At 38.1% G+C, this 21,477-nt stretch overlaps 1 protein-coding gene across 4 annotated transcripts in view; it reads right to left on the reverse strand.

Moving 5' to 3' along the window:
• Positions 1-21,477, reverse strand: part of RELN (reelin) — a 523,209-nt gene that overhangs the window by 118,547 nt on the left and 383,185 nt on the right. For all 4 annotated transcript variants that reach the window (XM_043462977.1, XM_043462976.1, XM_043462975.1 and 1 more), the window contains 5 exons: positions 18,598-18,790; positions 17,461-17,573; positions 11,613-11,750; positions 10,564-10,750; positions 1,701-1,906 (listed from right to left, as the gene is read on the reverse strand). In XM_043462977.1, coding sequence (XP_043318912.1) covers positions 1,701-1,906; positions 10,564-10,750; positions 11,613-11,750; positions 17,461-17,573; positions 18,598-18,790 — 837 coding nt within the window. The remainder of the gene's footprint in view (positions 1-1,700; positions 1,907-10,563; positions 10,751-11,612; positions 11,751-17,460; positions 17,574-18,597; positions 18,791-21,477) is intronic.

Below are 21,477 nucleotides of genomic sequence, written 5' to 3' on the forward strand. Positions count from 1 at the left end.
TACACCTCAGTTTATTTCTTTAGGGAAGATTCTTCAAAATGGAATTACCAGGCCAAATAAAATGGTCATGTTTAAGGCTCTTGATTTTTCCAAAAATCCAAAGGATTTTTCCAAAATTCCTTCCGAATAATGGCATGCAGGATGACATGAGAGCACCTGTCTTGCTGCTCCATGTGGAAAGAGTATTTTGTATTATTAAAAACTGACCATCTGACTATTGAAAAATGGTATCATTTTTATTGCAAGAGAGGTTGGATATTAACTGTATTTTATTAAACATAGGTCTTTCTTGTTTTGTAACATCTACTCATTCCTTTTACCTATTTTTCTACTGGATCTTAGTGTTTTTCTTGATAATTTGTATGAGCTCTTTACAGGAACACTGATCTTCTATTTCTCATACTTGTTGCAAATATTTTCTCAGTTTATTATTTTTTATTTTTTTCTATTTCCTTGGAAACGGATGTGTTATATGAGTGTTAATTCTTCTACTGAATTTATGCATAGAAAGTTTAAGTCTTTTCCCAAGATCATATAGTAATCTTAAATGTTTAAATCTTTAACCAGTCTTTAACATTATCATCTGAGATGTTAGATGACAATCTATATAGATATTTCCCCCCAAGAGCCTACCCATTTTTTTCTAACACAATTTGATTGAATGACCATTTCTTGATCATTGATAATTGATGTGTTTTTTTTTTTCATATATAAGTTTGTATGTATATCTGAGTTAATTTCTGGGTCATTTGACTCGATTGTTCTATCTATGCACTGGTATCATTCCACTTTAATTATGTAGGTTATACAATATATTATAATATCGTGTAGGATATCCCTCTATATTTAACCAAAAGTTTAAACTATTTTTGTCAGTTTATATTTCTAGACATAAAGTTACAAAAAAATACCACTAAGACTTTGGTTGTAATAGTATAAAATATAAATTAAGAGGTATCTTCATATCATAATGTTCAGTTTTCCTATCCAAGGATGCTCTATTATTTTCCATTTATTTGTTCACTTTTATATATTTGAAAGAAGTTTTGAAGTTTTATTAAAATTTTCTTTACAGAGATTCTCAGTATTGTTAAACTTATTCCTTATATTTATTTATGTATTTTCCATCATGGGGTCTTCTGATAGCTTCCAACTCAGAATCTCTTGACCATTTTAGTGTCATAGAACTCTTCGAAAATGTGGTGAGATAGTTAGGACCTAAAGAAAAATTCCCTTAAATAAAAATGGAATATATCTGAAATTTAAGAAAACTATTGAATTTTTGTTTGTCTATATAGTAATCTTCTTACTTTACTGAATTCTCAGTAATTTCCAGATTGACAATGCTATTCCTTAGAAAAAAATACTTTGAATAATTCCAAATTGTTTAAATCAGTTGGCCCCATTATCAATTCCCTTTTTACGGTATAGTGGGAACTTCACCAAGCTCCATCTCCCACCTACCATTACTGAGTCTCTCCCTGGATGTTATTATTTTCGTTAGACCCAGTTGGCTTTATCTGGTTTCTGCTTCTCCCCTGTGTGCATTAGAATTGATGCTTTTGGTTGGTCTCTCTCCATATCTAATTGTGTTATATCATGGAGAGTTCTCTCTCCTTGAAATGACTCAATGTTTTAAACAACAGCAACATCACCCCTACCCTTCCTGAAACCACTGGAAGGCAATCAGAGCTGGTTACCTGGGTTTGCTGAAGTCTGAGAAGTACATTTCTGCCAGCAGGTGCCACTGGATGCCCCCGTTGTTGCTGTACTGGAGGAGGACACCCTCCTCTCTGCTGTCAGGCTTGTTGCACGCAGGACTCTCTCCACCGATCTGGATGTAGAACTGGACAAAGTCCACCCAGGAAGTATCTAGATCCCAGCTCACCAACTGTCTTTTCCCAGCCTTTCCAAAGAACAGAGAAACCATAGATCCAATTATCTGGGAGCAATTTGTTGTTTCAGTTTCAAATTTGTTTGAGCATCCTGGCTCTATGTGAAGTTGATCATGTTCTCCTTTATTGTTGAGAGGAGCAAGTTATGTTATTTAACTGTTCCTGGATACATTCTATTAGTATCCAGAACTTGATTATGAGACCCCTGAGAATGGCTAATTACACCAAAGAGTATTCAAAAGTCTTTAATAACAAAGCAAAACTCATTTTAATTAAAACACTTCCAGTATTCCCTTTGTAAATCTCTTCCAGGCGGAGTCATGGAGCAGAAAGATCAAATACATACTTTGAAATCAGTTGGAGCTGGGTTTGAATCTCAGCCCATGATTCATGCTGTCCTCTAGCTGTGTGACCTTTCTGAGCGTTTATTTTCCTCAGAAGTACAATATGGGTACTAATACCTTCCGCATAGGGTGTTGTGACAAGTAGATGAAATAACATGCTACATAACTTGCCTAGCACATGGCATGCTTTCTTGAGGGAATAGTCTCTGCATACACATGCCTTGACCCTATTCCTACCTGGGAACTGATGTGAAACAGGTTAAGACAGAAACTTCTGAACAGGGAGTACTGAAGTCTCTTGGGCTCCCAGTCAGTCAACCTGTCTGTCTCTCTTGGAAACAGAGAAGGTGGGAGGGATCACTAAATAAGTTTTTGCACCCACTAAATTTTCTCTTTGTGTCTTAAAAATGTTAAAAAACTTCTTCAAATCCGGTAACTTGCTTCCTTTGTTTAGTGCCACAGGAAGTGCCCCTGCCTGTCACAGTTCTATTGCAAGGTAGTAGACACAAATTGACAAGCTTGTCATTTGTCTGTAAATGGTTTCATGCTAACAGGATTGAAAAAAAGTTTTCTGATAAGATTCTTTCACCCAAATCAAATCTGCCAAAGCTAATCCATGGCTTGCACTGATTGGTCCTGGAGAGTTTTCAGAAGTTCAATTAAGCTGGGAAGAAAATCTGAGATAGGATACACAGTATAGAGCAAAGCATCCCTCACACTTATAATTTAAACTCTACTCTAATCCACTAAGTTAATTAAGAAAGGGTTTCAGTTATTAGAAGTCACAGGGGAAATACTTGGTGATAATTATGGGAGTACACAGTTACCGATAAACCTAAAGCCAACTAAGAGATCCCAAAATAGACAAGGGTGCCAGCAAAAAGAAATTAAGGTTAATCCTGAGACAGGAACTCGTCTTCTGGAACTCTCAATTTTATGTACATATTAGAAGAAATCTTAAAAGTAATATGCATTTTCAGCATAGTAGATGTGTCTTTCATTTTTCTTCCGATTGACTTGACATATTGTTAAGTATGAAACATCTCAGAGATTACTATAATCTCACCTAGAATTTTCATGCCTCAGGATCAGTACAGGAAAAATGATTTTGAGAAGAATCTAGCTGGTTAATTCCCACCCAGCAAAGTTCTATGAAAACCCTGGCATGTGGAAATGAGCCAGAAGATAAAGATCTAAGGTGAGGAGAAGTATAAAAATCCAGCTATCATAATTAGATGGTTGGAATGATTACCTATTGCAAAATTCACAGAATAGTGTTGTTTTTCCAGGAGACTATGGTATTACTCTATAATGGTTCTGAAAGTATTTTGTGGGATTTTTGTAAATGGTGAAAAATATCATATAAATGCTTGGTGTGGCACTGAAGATGTTTTTTCTAGAGTAGCACAAATCAATTTCTTTTGTTCAGTGACCTGAAATGATGAACATTGTTTTAAAGGGGGTAAAAAAGAAAAAAGAAATGGCTCATGGCAAACCATTCTGTCAGAACTTAGAATCTGATGTAACACACAGTTTGTAGTTTTTTTCCTATCATTCTATGATCAATGTATTTATGTATATGTGTAGATATGTGTGACCTATATTTTAGTCACCTGATGCAAAGAGCCAACTCTTTTGAAAAGACCCTGATGGTGGGAAAGATTGAAGGCAGAAGAGGGCATCAGAGGATGAGATGGCTGGATGGCATCACAGATGCAATGGACAAGAACTTGGGCAAACTCCGGGAGATGGGGAGGGACAGGGAGGCCTGGTGTGCTGCAGTCCATGGGGTCACGAAGAGTCAAGACACGACTAGGTGACCGAACAACAACAAGGAGCATTTATATCTATCTATCTATCTATGTATACATAGGCATGTAATGTGAGAGTATGTGTGTTCAGATAATAGATTAAGGATTTTCTCATTGCTGGAGAGTAGAAAATATGTCCAATATTCCCTGACATTCTAGGTTAAAATGTCTTTAGGGTTTACATAATATAATACAAAATTTAAAGGCAATGTCTTTAAAATCTTGAGCCTTTATAATAAAACCTCTAAAACACTTTACAAAACTTTATGTTTTGTCTTCCATTAAAGTCGTCTTTTCAGATGTTCAAGCTTGATTTAGAAAAGGCAGAGGAACCAGAGATCAAATTGTCAACGTCCACTGGATCACTGAAAAAACAAGAGAGTTCCAGAAAAACATCTACATCTGCTGTATTGACTATGCAAAAGCCTTTGACTATGTGGATAACAATAAACTGTGGAAAATTCGAAAAGAGATGGGAATACCAGACCACCTTATCCAGCTCCTGAGAAATCTGTATGCAGGTCAAGAAGCAACAGCTAGAACTGGATATGGAACAATAAACTGGTTCCAAATCAGGAAAGGAGTACATCAAGGCTGTATATTGTCACCCTGCTTATTTAACTTATATGCAGAGTACATCATGAGAAACGCTGGGCTGGAGGAAGCACAAGCTAGAATCAAGATTGTCAGGAGAAATATCAATAACCTCAGATACACAGATGACATCACCCTTATGGCAGAAAGCGAAGAAGAACTAAAGAGCCTCTTGATAAAAGTGAAAGAAGAGAGTGAAAAAGTTGGCTTAAAACTCAACATTCAAAAAATGAAGATCATGGCATCTAGTCCAATCACTTCATGGCAACTAGATGGGGAAACAAAAGGAAACAGTGACAGACTTTATTTTCTTGGGCTCCAAAATCACTGCAGATGGTGACTGCAGCCATGAAATTAAAAGACGCTTACTCCTTGAAAGGAAAGTTATGACCAACCTAGACAGCATATTAAAAAGCACAGACATTACTTTGACAACAAACATCTGTCTAGTTTTTTGAGGAGTCATGTATGGATGTATGGTTTTTTGGATGTGAGAGTTGGACTATAAAGAAAGCTGAGTGCCAAAGAATTGATGCTTTTGAACTGTGGTGCTGAAGGAGACTCTTGTGAGTCCCTTGGACAGACAGGAGATCCAACCAGTCAATCCTAAAGGAAATCAACCCTGAATATTCATTGGAAGGACTGATGCAGAAGCTGAAGCTCCAATACTTCGGCCACCTGATACGAAGAACTGACTCATTTGAAAAGACTCTGATGCTGGGAAAGATTGAAGGCAGGAGGAGAAGGGGACAACAGAGAATGAGATGGTTGGATGGCATAACTGACTCGATGGACATGAGTTTGAGCAAGCTCTGGGAGTTGGTGAAGGGCAGGGAAGCCTGGCATGCTGCAGTCCATGGGGTCGCAAAGAGTCGGACATGACTGAGTGACTGAACTGAACTGAAAGTCATCTTTAATCAAAAAGCCAGCAGAAAAATAATTCTACTATATTTATTTGAAGATAACATTTCTTTAGAACTTCCTGTTGTTTTCCACTTTTCTTTCCAATTCATTCATTACTTTCTTCAAATAATTACTGATTGCCAATTATACCAAGCTCAACACCATGTGTTGTAAAAACAAACTAGAAAGGAGAGCTCGCAGACACAAGCAGGGAGAGTAATGACAACTTAGAGCTACAGATCAAGTTCTATTCCTTGTTAAATCCCACTTGGTCATCTGATCAGTTATCTAGGTTCCAATCTATTCAGTCTCAAGGGTATTTATGGATGTGTAAATACCTAACGCAAGGCAAGCATTTTTGAGTAGAGCATCTTATCTAGAAGTTTGGCTCAGTCAGTAATTCTGCATTTTGCTGGGTACTGTGAGAATAAAAATATGATCTATATATGTAGGAAACATTGACAATGAGAAAGGCAGTCAAATAAAGGAGAGATCAGGGTCACCTGCCATAGTCCTAGAAACCCCCACGGAAGTGAAACCAAGCAGGATTCTGTGGGGCTCCAGGGTACAAAAGCCTTTCCATGTCCCCTGTTCCTTGTTCATAGGGAACAGAGTCCAGCCTTCAGGACCTTCAGTGAATCCCAATGAGCAGATTCAAACAGTTGCTAGTCAGGGAAGGGAGAAGATACAGAGACAAAGGAGGAACAATAAACAATAGTGCAACCTTGTGGCAGAGTCCTCCTTTTGCCTAAACGGAAACACATAACAATATCTTTGCATTCTTGACAGAACTAAAACCCCCACCAAGTGGAAGATATCCACATTCTTCATTCCAGAGAAGACCACTGAGGCCAGATTAAAGGAACTAGAGAAGCATCAAGAAACTACCCGAGACCAGGATAAAGGACTGCAGGCTCTATACACACCCTAATCTTGGTCAGCAACCCCACTCTTCAACTATAAAATTCCTCACCAAATCCTCCTTGGGTAGAATAGTTTTTCAGGGCAGGAATCCGCTCTTGTCCTCCTTTGCCCGGCAAAGCAACAAAGCTATTCTTTTCTATTTCAGTCAGAACTTCATGTCTGAGATTTTATTCAGCACCAGTACACAGAGGCTGACATTCAGTATCAGAAGCAGCAGGATTTGGGCAAAAGTTTTATATGGATATCAGAAATGGTGGAAGGCATAAAGGAAAGCAGTGGAGATTAAGCAAAGAGGGAAATGGACAACATATGGAATGATGAGGAGAGTTTCCAGTTTGGAGCAAAGGATTCATGTTTGGAAAAGAAAATGAGTTATGCAGTTAGGGCAGCAGTCCTGGAGACTGTCCTGAACATTGGTGATGGAAGAATGACAAGATAGAAGCATGTTTTTAGAGAAATGAATCTAGATTGACTTCAAAGCTCTAAGGAACCCTTCCTTTGGGTCATTATCCCTTCTCTGCTTCAATCATGCTGGCTGGTGGGGGCTGTCAAACTGTGTATTCCACCTCTCTGCCAACAGAGTGAGGATATTCCTCTGGCCATGCCCATCATATGATACCAGTCCATGGACATGTGATTGGTCAATCAGAAACCTTCCTCACATTTTCCCATGGAGTTGCTTCGAGGGCTCTGTGGCCATGGCCACTCTCACAATGATTGCTGACCTGAAAATAGAATCTCCTCTTAAGAAGAGAGTTTTGTGGGCATTTGAGTTTCCAGTTCCAGGTATCTCTGTGGCTAGTTTCATCTAAGCCCTCCCTGTTTTGATTTCAAGAACTAAATTTCCTTCTTTTTCGCTTAAGCTAGTTTCTCTCACTTAGAATTCAAAACAGGTCTGACTGATTCAAGAGAAAAAAAGTAAATCTATGATCCTTAGATATCTTGACAAAAATTTACAGAGAAAGTTGGTGTGGGAGGAAGAGATTGATTTCATTTTTGAAATGCTTATTTTATTAGTGGCAGGGCATGCCTATGGAAATATTCAATATACCAATTGGAAATTCATTCTCATAAAATATAATTATGATAGCTAACACTTATAATGGTAATTCTATGTGCCCAACACTATCCTTTTTTCTTTACCTGCATTAACTCACTCCCAACATCCCACTTCACAGTGGGATGAGACACACAAAGATGTTATAACTCTGCAAGGTGACCCAATACATGAGTTTTGGAGCCCGGGTACAAAGCCAGGTAGCTTGACTCCAGACATCATCTTTAATTAAGAGGAAGAAATATTAATATGTAACCCTTATATGTTTAAAATATCTGTGTGTGAACACACATGTTTACTGGGCTGTTTGGGTACATACTGGTTAAGGATTCATGTGTGTTAGTTGCTCAGTTGCATTCTGATTCTTTGCGACCCCATGGGCAGTAGCCCACCAGGCTCCTCTGTCCATGGAATTTTCTAGGCAAGAATACTGGAGTGAGTAGCTGTTCCCTTCTGCAGGGGATCTTCCTGACCCAGGGATCAAACCCAGATTTCTCACATTGCAGGCAGATTCTTTACCATCTGAGCCACCAAGGAAGCCCACGGATTCATCATCTTGTTTTAGAACTGATGGTATCAGAGACACAATGTTTCCATTTCTGCAGGATTAGACTGTGTATCCAGATCTATAGAATGTGTATTGGTCACTTATTGAGTATCATCTCTAAGAATAATGACCAGGGAACCTTCAATGTCAATAGATAAGAATATCATTAAATAAAATCCATCCCTGATTTTGTCATTCTCTATCTTGTTTACTTGCTGATTCTTTGTTCTGCACCTGTATCAAAACAAAAGCTGTATCTATTTTTACATTTGCATAAATTAACGTGTTTTGGATTTCTGCCCAAACAGGTTCTGCAACATATCAGCCCTATGATATATCACCCACTTTTACGTAGTTGCTATATGATGTGGAATGAGACATTTCCCTTTGTCCTAGAATTGGTGGCTATAGTCCTTGCTGGAAAGAAGGGGCACTAGTCACTCCACATTCTAAAGAGAGCTGCTAATAATTACGGTTGCACACACTGCTCAGGTTGCACTCCTTTTGAAGACTATATGAAGAGAGGAACTGGAAGAGAGAGGAAGGAAAGAACGTCCTTCCTAGACTGTAGCAAGGGAGGAGAGGGAGGTAGTTCTCTCAACCCCATCCCTCACCAAGCAGTGTGTGTTAGGATTGTTCCAAGAGAATGACTTAGGATTCTGGCTGGCAACTCAGTCCCTAGTTGGTGTATACTGATCTGTCTGCTTCCACTGGGGAAGCTGAAGCCTGCAAGATAAACTTCTACTTGGAGTCTCTGTTATGGACTTCATGTTAAGATGTTCCCAAATTCACATGCTGGAAGACTAACCCTTAAAGGGATGGTATTAGGAGGTGGGGCCCTCAGCAGGTAATTAAGTTATGAAGGTAGAGTCCTCGTGATGGAATTAGTGCCCCTATAAGAAGAGACACAAGAGAGTCTGATTTTTCTTTCTCTGCTCTCTCTTGGGGATTCCCAGGTGGTGCTAGTGATAAAGTACCTGCCAGCCAATGCTGGAGATGGAAGAGATGCAGGTTCGATCCCTGGGTCAGGAAGGTCCCCTGGAGGAGGGCATAGCAGTCCACGCCAGTATTCTTGCATGGAGAATCCCATGGACAGAGAAGCCTGCCAGGCTCCAGGTCACAGGGTTGCAAAGAGTTGGACACAACTGAAGCGACTTAGCATACATGCTCTCTCTTGCCTCCTGTGAGGATGCAATGCAAAGATGACTATCCTACAAGTGTGGAAGTAGGCCTTCACTAGACACTGAATCTGATGGTGCCTTGATCTTAGACTTTCTAGCTCTCACAACTGTGAGAAGAAAATGTTTGCTGTTTCAGTCCCCTACTCTATGGTATTTTATCATAGTAGCCCAAGTTGACTAGGATGGCCCCCACATCAGCAGACACCACAAGCAGCCACCAAACTGAGTGGAAATAGGAACTGAGATGTTTGCTATTGATGGACAGCTGGTTAGTTCCATAGGAACAGCTCTGCACACCTCCACCCTCATCATTACCCCTCATTCCTCCAATCATATTCTTGGGATTAATGGCAATCCATTAAAAGTTTAATAAACTTAATAATCCAAGTTTAATAAATACTTCTAGTAGTACTTTCTATGTGTTAGGTACTGTTCTATATGATTTACAAGTACTCATTTAACCTGCATAATAATGCTAATGAGATATATATATATATATATATATATATATATATATATATATATATAAAACACCAATGAGGAAGCCAAGCCACAGACAGGTTAAGGAATTTGTTCAAAGTCACACAGCTAGGAAGTGGCAGAATCAGATAGAAACAGGCAGTCTGGCTACAGAGTTGCTATTGTTAACTTCTAAGCTCCACCACCACTCACATCCTTATCCCCAGACCCACATGCTCACACACCCTTCAAAGGCTGGGATAAGAAGGGGCCAAGACCCTGCCCCACTCAAAGCCCCTCAAGACACAAGCATGGCTGGTACTGGAGGAAAGGAAAGCAATGAACTTTAAATCAGGTACAAGAGGGGCAGGAATTTTAGATCGGCCTACCTGGATTTGTAGTAAGCAAAGATAAGCATAAAACTATAAAAGAGTTTCTCAAATGGAGTTAAGGCACAGGAATTTGGCAAAGTCCAATCAAGAGCCGAAGAAAAAAAAAGAGAAGAGATAGGCTACCCACTCCAGTATTCTTGGGTTTCCCTTGTGGCTCAGCTGGTAAAGAATGCTCATTGAGGGTTCGATCCCTGGGTTGGGAAGATCCCCTGGAGAAGGGAAAGGCCACCCACTCCAGTATTCTGGCCTGGAGAATTCCATGGATTGTATAGTCCTTGGGGCTGCAAAGAGTCGAACACAACTGAGCAACCTTCAGTTTCGATCAAAGGCAGACAAGGTGGGAAAAGATAAAACTGCGTCACATTTGTACCTTCTGAGTTCAGACTGCTCCATAACATCAGTCACATATTGAAATAGTCACTGCCCTGATCACTTACTCCTGGCTCTCATTCATACCTTACTGAAATACAGAGATGATCCGGAAGAGATGACACCACACCCTTCTTCGGGTTTTACAATTTGGCCCCCAATAACTTCTTGCCAGTCAGACTCCCAAGCACTCGGGTTCTCAAAGTCCGACATGATCGTGGAAGGAAGGGCAGCTTCTGGGTGGCACTCAGTGCCCTGGTATCCCTGGTCACACCTATGAGAGAGGAGGGCTGAGTGAACAAGTGATAGACTCGTATGTGACTGCCACAGCCATCTGACCCGCAACATTCCCTATGTCTCAGTTTTGCTCAGGTATTAGCATCTGCACTAGACTTTTCACTACACTGTTAGTCTTTGTACATGGTGGTAGGTAACAACCTTCAGTTTTTCACATGGGGAAAAAGGGACAGAATCCATTTTTATAAAAGAAAGTGCTATAATGGTAGAAATGAGGATAATGAAGAAAGATATGGGCGTATATGCACATGTACGGTTGGGCAGAGGGGAACGATTGTGAAATTTTCCTGTAGGCATAAAAGGTCACATGTAAATGTTTGTCTGCTCACCCAATACTTAACTGTGGCCATGTTTTACAGTTCCTCCTTCTGATTAAATTATGTCTTTTTTAGAGTCTTTAAGTATCCAAGTGTGTTCCTATCTCATCCTCATTAGCGATAATCACCACCTCCTTCTGTATACAGCTTTGAGCTTCTGGTGAAGTGGTTTAGGAAAGTATGCAGCAGCTGTTTGACTTGTGCTTTAAGACTACCAGGGGAAGGAAGGAGAAGCAATAGCCAAGCTCTATTAACTAACAAAGAGGACTTTAGGGCTAACTGATAAACTCTGAAATGTAAACCCAGGAGGTTGCATTTTGAAATTAGAATATATGGCTTTATACTTGTTGAAATGCAACAATATCTTTAACATCTAAAATAAGGATAGAAAGGAGGATCGTTTTCCTTTGGCTATTTCATTATTTATCAGGCTATCCTTAGAAGTCTGATGGCAGCTGCTGTGGTATCGTTGTAAACACACACCCGGAGGAGCAGAGTCAATCGTCTCTTCTACACACATACCTGCACGTGCCGCGGTCGCAGGAGCCGTGCCCACTGCACATGTTGGGGCACTGCTGCCCAATGTAAACGCTGTCTAGAGCCCACTCGTCCTGAGCTGTGTAATAGCTCTGACTCCAGCGGAAGCGGGTGGCACTGGACCTAGAAACAAGTCAAGGTACAGTAATAAAAACATGACATGGGGTCATACAGACAAAGAACGTCAGAGTTCAAAATTCTCCAGAGAACTAACTCTTTGGAACTCGAATTTAGCGGCCAATCATTTTTCTTTAGGGGTTTAATTTCCACTCAGTTACTGTCTGATTCAACAATTCCATCATGAAGAAAAGTCTACTTATCTGTTTACATCAGTCTTAATTTGAGACATTTTAAAGAAAAATACAATATCAGATTTTGTTGCCGTTGTTGCTTAGGGTTTTGATGCTAGGAAAAGAAAGGAAGATACACTAATTTTAAAAAATAAATATTTATACAAAACTGTCTTTCACAGATTAAAATGCACAGTGTTTATCTTAGAGTAACGCAGTTTCTTACAATAAATGTATCAGTAGTTATTCGAAGACTTCCAGTTGACGCTCAATATAAAACACAAGTTTTGTTTGCAGGTATTGTTTTGGGATTGAGAGGATGGGTGACATTGTACTATTTTCCAAGTAAGAACACCTGGGTGCTAAATCCTGCTCATTATTTCTGAAACATTAACTTGCTTGGTTTTCATGGACAAGTTGATGTTAAGTGGAGATAAAAACTTAAACAGTCTGTTACACATAGAGAAACACTTGGAACCCTGATTCAAATGAGATATAAAGTCTAAAGAAGACATTCTGAGAGAAATGCCAAGAGGGTTTCCATTCATTGACTACCACAAAATGTGCTTTTAAAATCACATCATACTTTTCACCTCTAGGAAGTTTCAGGCATCCGTGACCAGTTTTATCTGGTCAAAGTGCAAAACAAGAGAGAACAAACAAAAAAATGTGCAGAATAGGCGTGCATGCTCAGTTCAATTGATTAAACCCTCCCCTAGTACCCTAGCTACAGACACACTTGATCTTAATGGCTCTGAATGATCCATTAAGGTCTATTGCATCAATTATCCACATATTAAATACTCCCTAAGTACATAACAGACTGTTAAAATCCAGACTAAGCCTTTACTGTTTATTTTACTAATGATATGTGGTTGATACGTTGCATTTTTATTCATAGTAGGATAATTTCAGGATTCACCGAGATGCATCCAGTAGACACAGGTTTGCAGCATATCAGTGCTCTTCCTGGAACATACAATGAGACAGATGCCCCCTTCCATGGTAACAGTTTATATCTGTAATTTAATAGCCATCACAATTTTCATAGTCCAATTAAGAAACGTGTTTTAGAAAAGCTTACTATAAAAGTAGGGACATTATCTTGGAGCCCAACAGAAGACAAGACTCATGCACCACTGTCACTTACAGAGATGACTATATTCTTTTAAGACTGATACAATCTGAGTCAAGCTGAGGGTCACAGGTGTCTAGACTGTGAGTTCTCTTGGAGACAGGGATATCTTTTTATCTCAGTAGTTTGCACAGGAACAGAATAAAGTAAGCGTACAAAAAAAGTCTGTTAAAAAGTGAACCAATGAGTGGACGGACAAGGCCAGGAAAGGGCACCCTGTTTCTGACTTCTGTAGGTAACAGAGTGAAAAATGTGTTAGGAGTCAGGGGACTCGACCCCAAGGACCCTGGCTCTGCAATTTATCAGCTGTGTGACCTTTAGTGGGAAATTTAAGCCTTCAGGAGCTTCTAGTTCCTCACCTCTCAAATTAGGAGATTGGGCAAACTGATTTCTAGGATCCTTTCCAGCTCAAAAATTTAATGACTGCTCTGGTGATTTGTTGACAGAGGTGATAGTTTATTTTCTTTATAATCACGTGCTTACATAAAACCCATGGCATATATTATTTTGAAGTTTTGATATTTCAAATATTAAAATGGGGTTGGAGGGTTTCAGAAATCTGACCTAATTTATGCTTCTAAACAATCACATTAAACACATTCCAAATCCTTTTTATAAATAACTTATCCTTACATGTATCTCTGAACTCTTGAAAAGATATTTCATTAAGATAAATCACTTAAAGCGAATTATTCCATTTAAAATGACAATCCACAGTTTCATGTGCTGATGTTAATTAACAGAAAAGAAAGTGAAAGAGGTTGAATATTGGCTTCATTTTTAGTGAGAAAAAAAAATTAGTTGTGTGAGCAATCTCCAGCTGATCACATGTGAGAACACAAGGTGTGATCTCACTGATTTGCAGCTGCGTCACTGCTAAATATCACCCCCAATACAAATATTTAATTTGCCAATTTTCTCTTTCTCTCTCTTCTTCCTCCTCCCTGCCTCTGTCTGTCTCTCAAAATTAAGTATTCTTAAGAAGAAAATCCTGTGCACTTTGGATTGAGTCTGGATGTACCACTACTGCCTAGTGGATCATGAAATGAATTTGACCTGCATTTAAAATCCAAACTATAGATTTTCAAATGCAACAAAACTTGACAGTCTTTTCTTTATTTGATTTCCCCCCTTATAAACTTCTAGAGTGAAATAAAATACCACTGAGTCATCTCTTGATAGTTAGCTAACTCGAGGAATCAAATTAAATGAAAGCTGACTAAACTGTATTTTCTACCTTCAGTGACTGTAATTACATTTACTCAATTATTCTGAAACTCATTCAGTCATTAGGTGTTGATTTGTTTATGAAGTCAGCAACTGACAGCTGTTTGGGTCTCATTAGGCTCTGTTCTTATGTAAATGTCTCTCATAAAAACGAAGTTAATTTTCATTGGGTAACAAATGTTCAGTTCATATAAAATATAATTTCTTTGAGCAGGTGTATACATATTCAATATTTCAATCTAAGTTGTCCTATCTAGCATATCTTCTAAAGTTAACAGATCTTTGACAATGCAGATCACATTTGCTTCTCTGTGTTCAATTTATAGTTGCATATGCTTGAATCAAAACAGCAGAAGAAAGATTTGGCAGAAGGAATACTGCTTCAAACTAAACTGTAATTTCTTCTCCCAATGCTTGGGAAAAACCTGCCATCTGCAAAAGTCTGAAATGCACATAAGAAAGTTAACAAGAATGTCAAAGAGAATAAACATACTTTATCTTTACAGCAGCGCTTTAGAGCATTATAGATACAAAAACAAGGATAATAACTAGTTGGACATTATTTTACAAACTATTACTGCAATAATGTTTAGTTTAAGTATTAGTCAGTAGAAATATTAAAATAAATATCCTATTGGATTGTTTGTGTTTCAGAAATAGCTTTACTTTCCTCACCCAGGGCTTTGAAGGAAATTTGGAAAAGCAGAATTCAATAATTTACCTACATGTACATAAAGGCAAGCTGTCAAGAGTGAATAATCTAGTAGATTTTTTTTTCAGTTTGTAAAAAAGATATGGCTTGTAATAAAACATCTCTTCGGTTCATCAAAGCATACTAAATTGAAATTCTATTTAATTTCCCAACATTTAATGAATATCCCAACAATGAATCAGGTGTTGTATAAAAACTAAAGACTTTAAGAATCAACATATTTCCTCTCAAGTGCCTAATAAATGAAGGAGGGCATGGCAACCCACTCCAGTATACTTGCCTGGAGAATCCCATGGACACAGGATCCTGGCAGGCTACAGTCCACAGAGTCACAAAGAGTTGGACACGACTGAAGCAACTTAGCATGCAGGCATGCATGCCTAATAAACACTGATGAGAATTTGATTTCTTTTTAACTACAGTAAAACTCAACCCAGTAGTAATATCGTTTAAGCTAAGAGATAATAATACAACATACAATTTTAGTGTTAAGTAACCTGCAAAGTCCTTTTTGATAAAGGACAGTACTTTTCGGGATACTGTCTACACTATGGTAATTAAGGATAATAATTTAAAATGTTTCTGGGAACATTCCCAGAATAAAACATTTACTCTGGGAATAAAAATCTCTTAAATATATTGTCAGGATTATATTACCATCATAATTTTGAAATGGTAACCCACATGTCAATGAATAAAAATCAGTGGTTTTAAAATAATGAGGTGATATACATAATGGTCAAATAATGGGGGCAAATTAGAAAAAAAAAAACAACACCTCAGTAGCTTTGCACAAACTCTGATTGGTATTTCAATTGTTTGATATAATGTTTTTTTATAATCTTGATAGACATGGTTGGAATATCACTGAAATTAAATATAAATCTTGATTATATTCCCAGCAGTAGATATAAAAGAGTAGGATGTTAGAGAAAGCAACAACTTGTTATACAAAGCATAATTGAGTATCCAGGAAATAGTTCACAGTTGGATATAAAAAATATGTGAAAATTAAAGTTCAAGCATTTTGTTCAAACTGACATAATGATGAATCTTTAAAAATAATCAAGGAGGCATTCTTCTATAATGCAGTAATTCAATGTTCAACTAAAGGAGGTATAATAATAATTTTAAGTGGTTATCTAGCCAATTGTTTTTGTGTGGAGCCTAACTCTCCTATAAAATAGTCCAAGAACGGTTGATTTAGTAATTTTCTTTAAAAAGGGGGTCTAGGAAAGCAGATACCACAGAAAAATATAATTTTTTGTCTCTTTTATGCCTTTCCTGCTACGCAAATCATAGAACTCCAGAAGTGCTAGGGATATTTAAGATCATCTAATTCAACCTCTTCATCACACACATAAGGAATTACGTTTGAAGAGGCTGTGAATGGCTAAAGCATGAAGTCAGTCATTAACAGAGATATACTGAGAACTCAGGTGTTCTAATTTCTGGTCAAAAGTTCTTTCTTGGGTGAGCTTATCTTGTTCCAGGGTTTAAATAGTACTCATAATTTTTAACTTTTAAGTCCACCCCCCCTTTTGAGCTCCAGATTCCTAAGTCCAATTGGCTTTTTTACTTGAATAGATAAGTATCTCAAAATTCATAGCACAAAACATAGGAAGCATATGGCTTTTAATCCACTGTCCTAAATCCACTCCTCCAGCCTCTCCCTTCTTAGTGGTATTTTCCCCAGGTCCAGAATTTAGAAACTGTTTTTGATTCTTCCCATTCTACCCCAGCTCCCATCTGGTCCATCAACAAGTCCAATTTCATTAAAATAAATTTCACAAATGATGGCTCTAGCCATGTCTGTTACACTCATACTCCAAGCCACCTAAACTTTTAATGCTTGGACCACCCCACACCCCCTGAACTGGTCTTCCTGTCTTCACTCTTTATCCTACAGTCTATTCCTCAAACAGGCCTCGGAGTGATCAGTCTAACATGAAACAATGCAATATTTGGGGAAAATGTGTTTTTCTCTTTCATATTATTAAATATTAAACTTTCTCCCTAGTTACTGAGGCTTCTGCCTGGGGTGATCTTCATTCTTACTGAAAGAGAATAGAGAAAAAAGGACATGTTAAGCTTTTAAAAGAAAAAGTAGGCCTTTGCAGGAAGAAAACATATTTGCAATCCAAACTTTTGACATAGGAGTTTTTAGATTCCTATATCATTCCCCTTTATATGTCAAACCCAAAGAAACTGGCTCAATGAGTTTTCCCACAAAATGAAAAGTTGAGGCAAAAAGAGAGGTGAGGAAAAGCTATGACACTCTGGAAACTAAATTTTCATTAGCTCTATTTTTCAAATATCCTCAGTACAAAAAGAAAGATCTTTTGATTCTAAAATAAAAAAAGAGGAATGCATACTGCCATCTTGCGCTTAACTCTTCTTCATATTCGTCATGCTAGAAGAGACATAAAAGTTAAAGTGACAGTCATATCTGAAGATGGCATCTCTCACCAAGTTTTCTGGGGAAGAAGCACTATGACTCTTCTCCACTGTGTGAACTCACTGGCATGGTAAATACTTGCTGATGTAAATTCCTGACAACTCGGCATACTTGGAAGGCATTCCTAAAAGAGAATCAGGCAAAAATTTAACTCAGCTTCTATTTCCTCAGAGCAATATGTTTACTCACTCAAAACAAGTGAAAAAGCCCTTAGAGAAATCTAATGCTATCATCTTAACCATTTGCAATATGGATACGATCCATAAATTTTCCTTCTGTGAAGCTAAAATATTTGGGAAATAAATGAGATGCCACAAGGCAAAGAAATGTCTTCTAATAGCCACATGGAAAAACAGAAACTGGATTAGGGTTCCTTTTTTGACCTGTTAGTGTCACACTGTTATTTGGTGCATACTGTCGCTTCAGTCATGTCCAACTCTTTGAGACCCTATGGACTATGGCCCTTCAGGCTCCTCTGTTCAAGGGATTTACTGGGGAAGAATACTGGAGTGGGTTGTCATGCCCTTCTCCAGGGGATCTTCCTGACTCAGGTATTGAACCCACATCTCTTATGTCTCCCGCACTGGCAGGTGGGCTCTTTACCACTAGCACCACCTGGTAACATTATCCTATTCAGTATTATTTATGCATATCAGTAGTATCTGCATAAACACCATACTATATGTATGAACCACCAGTATGTATATAGAAAGAAGTACATTTTATTTCAAGAACCTGGAATTATGTATTTCTTTTTTGTTTTTTTTTTTCTTTTTTGTTTTTTAAGGCAGGAGATGTATTCTTAGTATGGTCTACCTGCAGGTGAAGAGACAGAAAAGAACAGATGAAGACATGCTACAGGGAAAGAAGAAAGAGACTTTAATAGAGAAAGAGAGCTAGAGAAAATAATGTTGAAAACACCATCCTAGTATATCTATTACCATATTTTAAAGATTTTCAATTCCCTTTAGCATCTGATAGTGCAAAATATGGCATCCTTATAATCCATTGCTGAGTTTATGTCAATTCTGTTACAAATAATATTGTTCCTTTTCAACCAAACCTAAACTTTTAGAAGTTTAATTCTCTGCTCCCTATGTAAATAGGTGAAGTCTACCTATCACTAGTTTTAGAGAAAATAGACTTACCTCTTGGACGAGGTGCCAGGTGAGGCCATGGTTGGTTGAATACTCTAGTTTCACCTGATTGTCCATGTGTGGGGTATATTTCTGGCCACAGCCCATCACCAAACTGAACTGAATCATGTAAGATGCTCCTATCTGCATTGATTGTGTTTCTACATAGCGCATACTTGAGGCAAGTTTAGAATCTCCTGTAAAACTGAAAGACAGAGGAGGAAATCAGAAAATTAAAAACAGCAATATCTCTTCATTTCATACCGTATGCCAAAATAATTTTATTTTACTTATTTAAATCTTGCCAAGTTCTAGAATGGATTTCAATTAATTTAAAAAAGGCAATTTGAAATATCAAATAAATATCTGCCTATCAAAGAAGCAATATTTTTTTAAGTTGATACCTTGAGTGGTCAAATATATTTGAAAATGGGTATGCACTCATGTACTGCTCAAATAGATAAAACGTTTGACTCATTTCATGGACTCTATCCCAAGGAAATAACTGGCAAACATTTTAATGTCAAACTATAGGGAAACTGGAATGCTTAAGTAAATTGGTATAGTCACTTGACAGACTGTCCATATTTTAAATATTTATGAAGGTAATATAATCAAATTATTGTACATGTGGCAAAAATGTTTTTAAAAAATTTGCAAAATGATGCATGATGGAAATTAACCAGAATGTTTGCAGTGGCTGTGTTTGGTGGTAGGAAATGGGACAATTTGAGACTTTTCAGCTTTAAAATTCTCCAGTCTTCAGTACTCAGCTATTAAATACTGAAAATGAGATAATGTGGTTTTAATGGTTGTAAAATCCCCATGATTGACTGGGTCCCAGGTGGCACAATGGTAAGGAATCCGCCTTCCAGTGCAGGAGATGCAGGTTTCATTCCTGGGTCGGAAAATTCTCTGGAGGAGGAAACGGTAACTGACTCCAGTAATCGTGCCTGGAAAATCCTGCGGCCAGGGGAGAATGGCGGGCTACAATCATAGGGTTGTAGAGTCAGGCACAATTCAGCCACTGAGCACACATGAGCACGCAACTGAGCACTATGTGATTATAAACTGCTTGAAGGTACGCACAATTACTTTTTCAGAGAAAAGTTCTCAAGGAATTTATAACCTACCAGAGGAAATTAAAACAATCTCAGATACGCAGATGATACCACTCTTAATGGCAGAAAAGTGAAGAGGAAATAAAGAGCCTTTTGATGAGAATCAAAGAGGAGGATGAAAAGCCGATTTGAAGCTCAACATTAAAATAAATTAAGATCATGGTATCTGGTCCTATCACTTCATGGCAAATAGAAGGGGAAAAAGTGGAAACAGTGACAGAATTTATTTTCTTGGGCTCCAAAAACACTGTAGATTGTGACTGCAGCCATGAAATTAAAAGATGCTTGCTCCTTGGAAGGAAAGCTATGACAAACCCAGATAGCATATTAAAAAACAGAGATATCAATTTGCTGACAAAGGTCCATATAGTCAAAGGTATGGTTTTTCCAGTAGTCATGTGCGATGTCCATAAAGAAGGCTGTCAATCTGTAGTGCTGGAGAAGACTCTCAAGAGTCCCTTGACTGCAAGGTGATTCAAACAGTCAATCCTAAAAGAAATCAACCCTGAATATTCATTGGAAGGACTGATGCTGAAGCTGATGCTCCAACAGTTTGGCCACCTGATGCGAAAAGCAGACTCATTGGAAAAGACCCTGATGCTGGGAAAGACTGAAGGCAGGAGGAGAAGGGGGAGGCAAAGGATAAGATGGTTAGATAGCATCGGTGATTCAATAGACATGAATCTGAGCACACTTAAGGAGACAGTTGGACTTTGCAGGTGGCACTAGTGGTAAAGAATCCACCTGCCAATGCAGGAGACATAAAGGGATGGAGGTTCAATCCTTGCAGGTTTGATCCCTGAGTTGGGAAGATCTCCTGGAGGAGGGCATGGCAACCCACTTCAGTATTCTTGCCTGGAGAATTCCACAGGCTGAGGAGCCTGGCAGGCTACAGTCCATACAGTCACAAAGAGTCAGACATGACTGAAGTGACTTAGCATGAACGTACACAGGAGATAGTGGAGGTCCATGGGGTCACAAAGGGTCAGACACGACTTACTGACTGAACAACAACAAATGAGGAAATGGAGAGAGTAAATGGCAGACACTTGACGAGAAATCAGCTTTGCCTGATTCCAAAACTTCTCAACCAATACACTATCTCTTTGTCCTTCTATTACTCTAAGAGAAGAAAACTCTGTAATTTTGAATAATTTTCATTTATAGTTAATTTAAAAACCATTAACTTTCAGTTACTACGCAGTGATGCGCCTATCTTAAGAGATAGAAACCATGATTGCTGCTATGTGTTAGGGTATGCAAAATGCAATCTAGAAAATATGAAGCTGTGGGATGCAGTTTTTAGTAAAATTACAAAATAAAAGAAATCAGAATTGAACAAAAATACTAGTAAGCTATATGGGCACAAACATCTATATAAATTCCATAGTCTTTAAAACAGGCAAAAAACAAAACAAAACCCCAAACACTTTTCCCTGTGAGAAATGAATGTTGCTTTTAGCTTCAAGGGTTATATGCTCTTTCTACTACCCTTTATGAGAAAGGTTATCAGAGGCAAAAACTAGCCTTCATTTAACTGTTTGAAGGTGCAGTATATACCCTAGACATCTGGTTAAAAAACACAGAGGGCATAGTAGCACATGGGCTGAATGGTCCACAGGCCACATAGAGGCACTAAAACTTTCTCACTCAAATCATACAGAGTATTTCTCCACTCCAGCATTCCTGAAATAATTTAGTATTATTTTCACAATCAGCACTCTTTTTAAAAAATTCTTCCCTTCTGAAATGGTTTAGTGTCCTGGCAATT

Source organism: Cervus canadensis, chromosome 3, assembly GCF_019320065.1.
Source record: "Cervus canadensis isolate Bull #8, Minnesota chromosome 3, ASM1932006v1, whole genome shotgun sequence".
Lineage (NCBI taxonomy): Eukaryota > Metazoa > Chordata > Mammalia > Artiodactyla > Cervidae > Cervus > Cervus canadensis.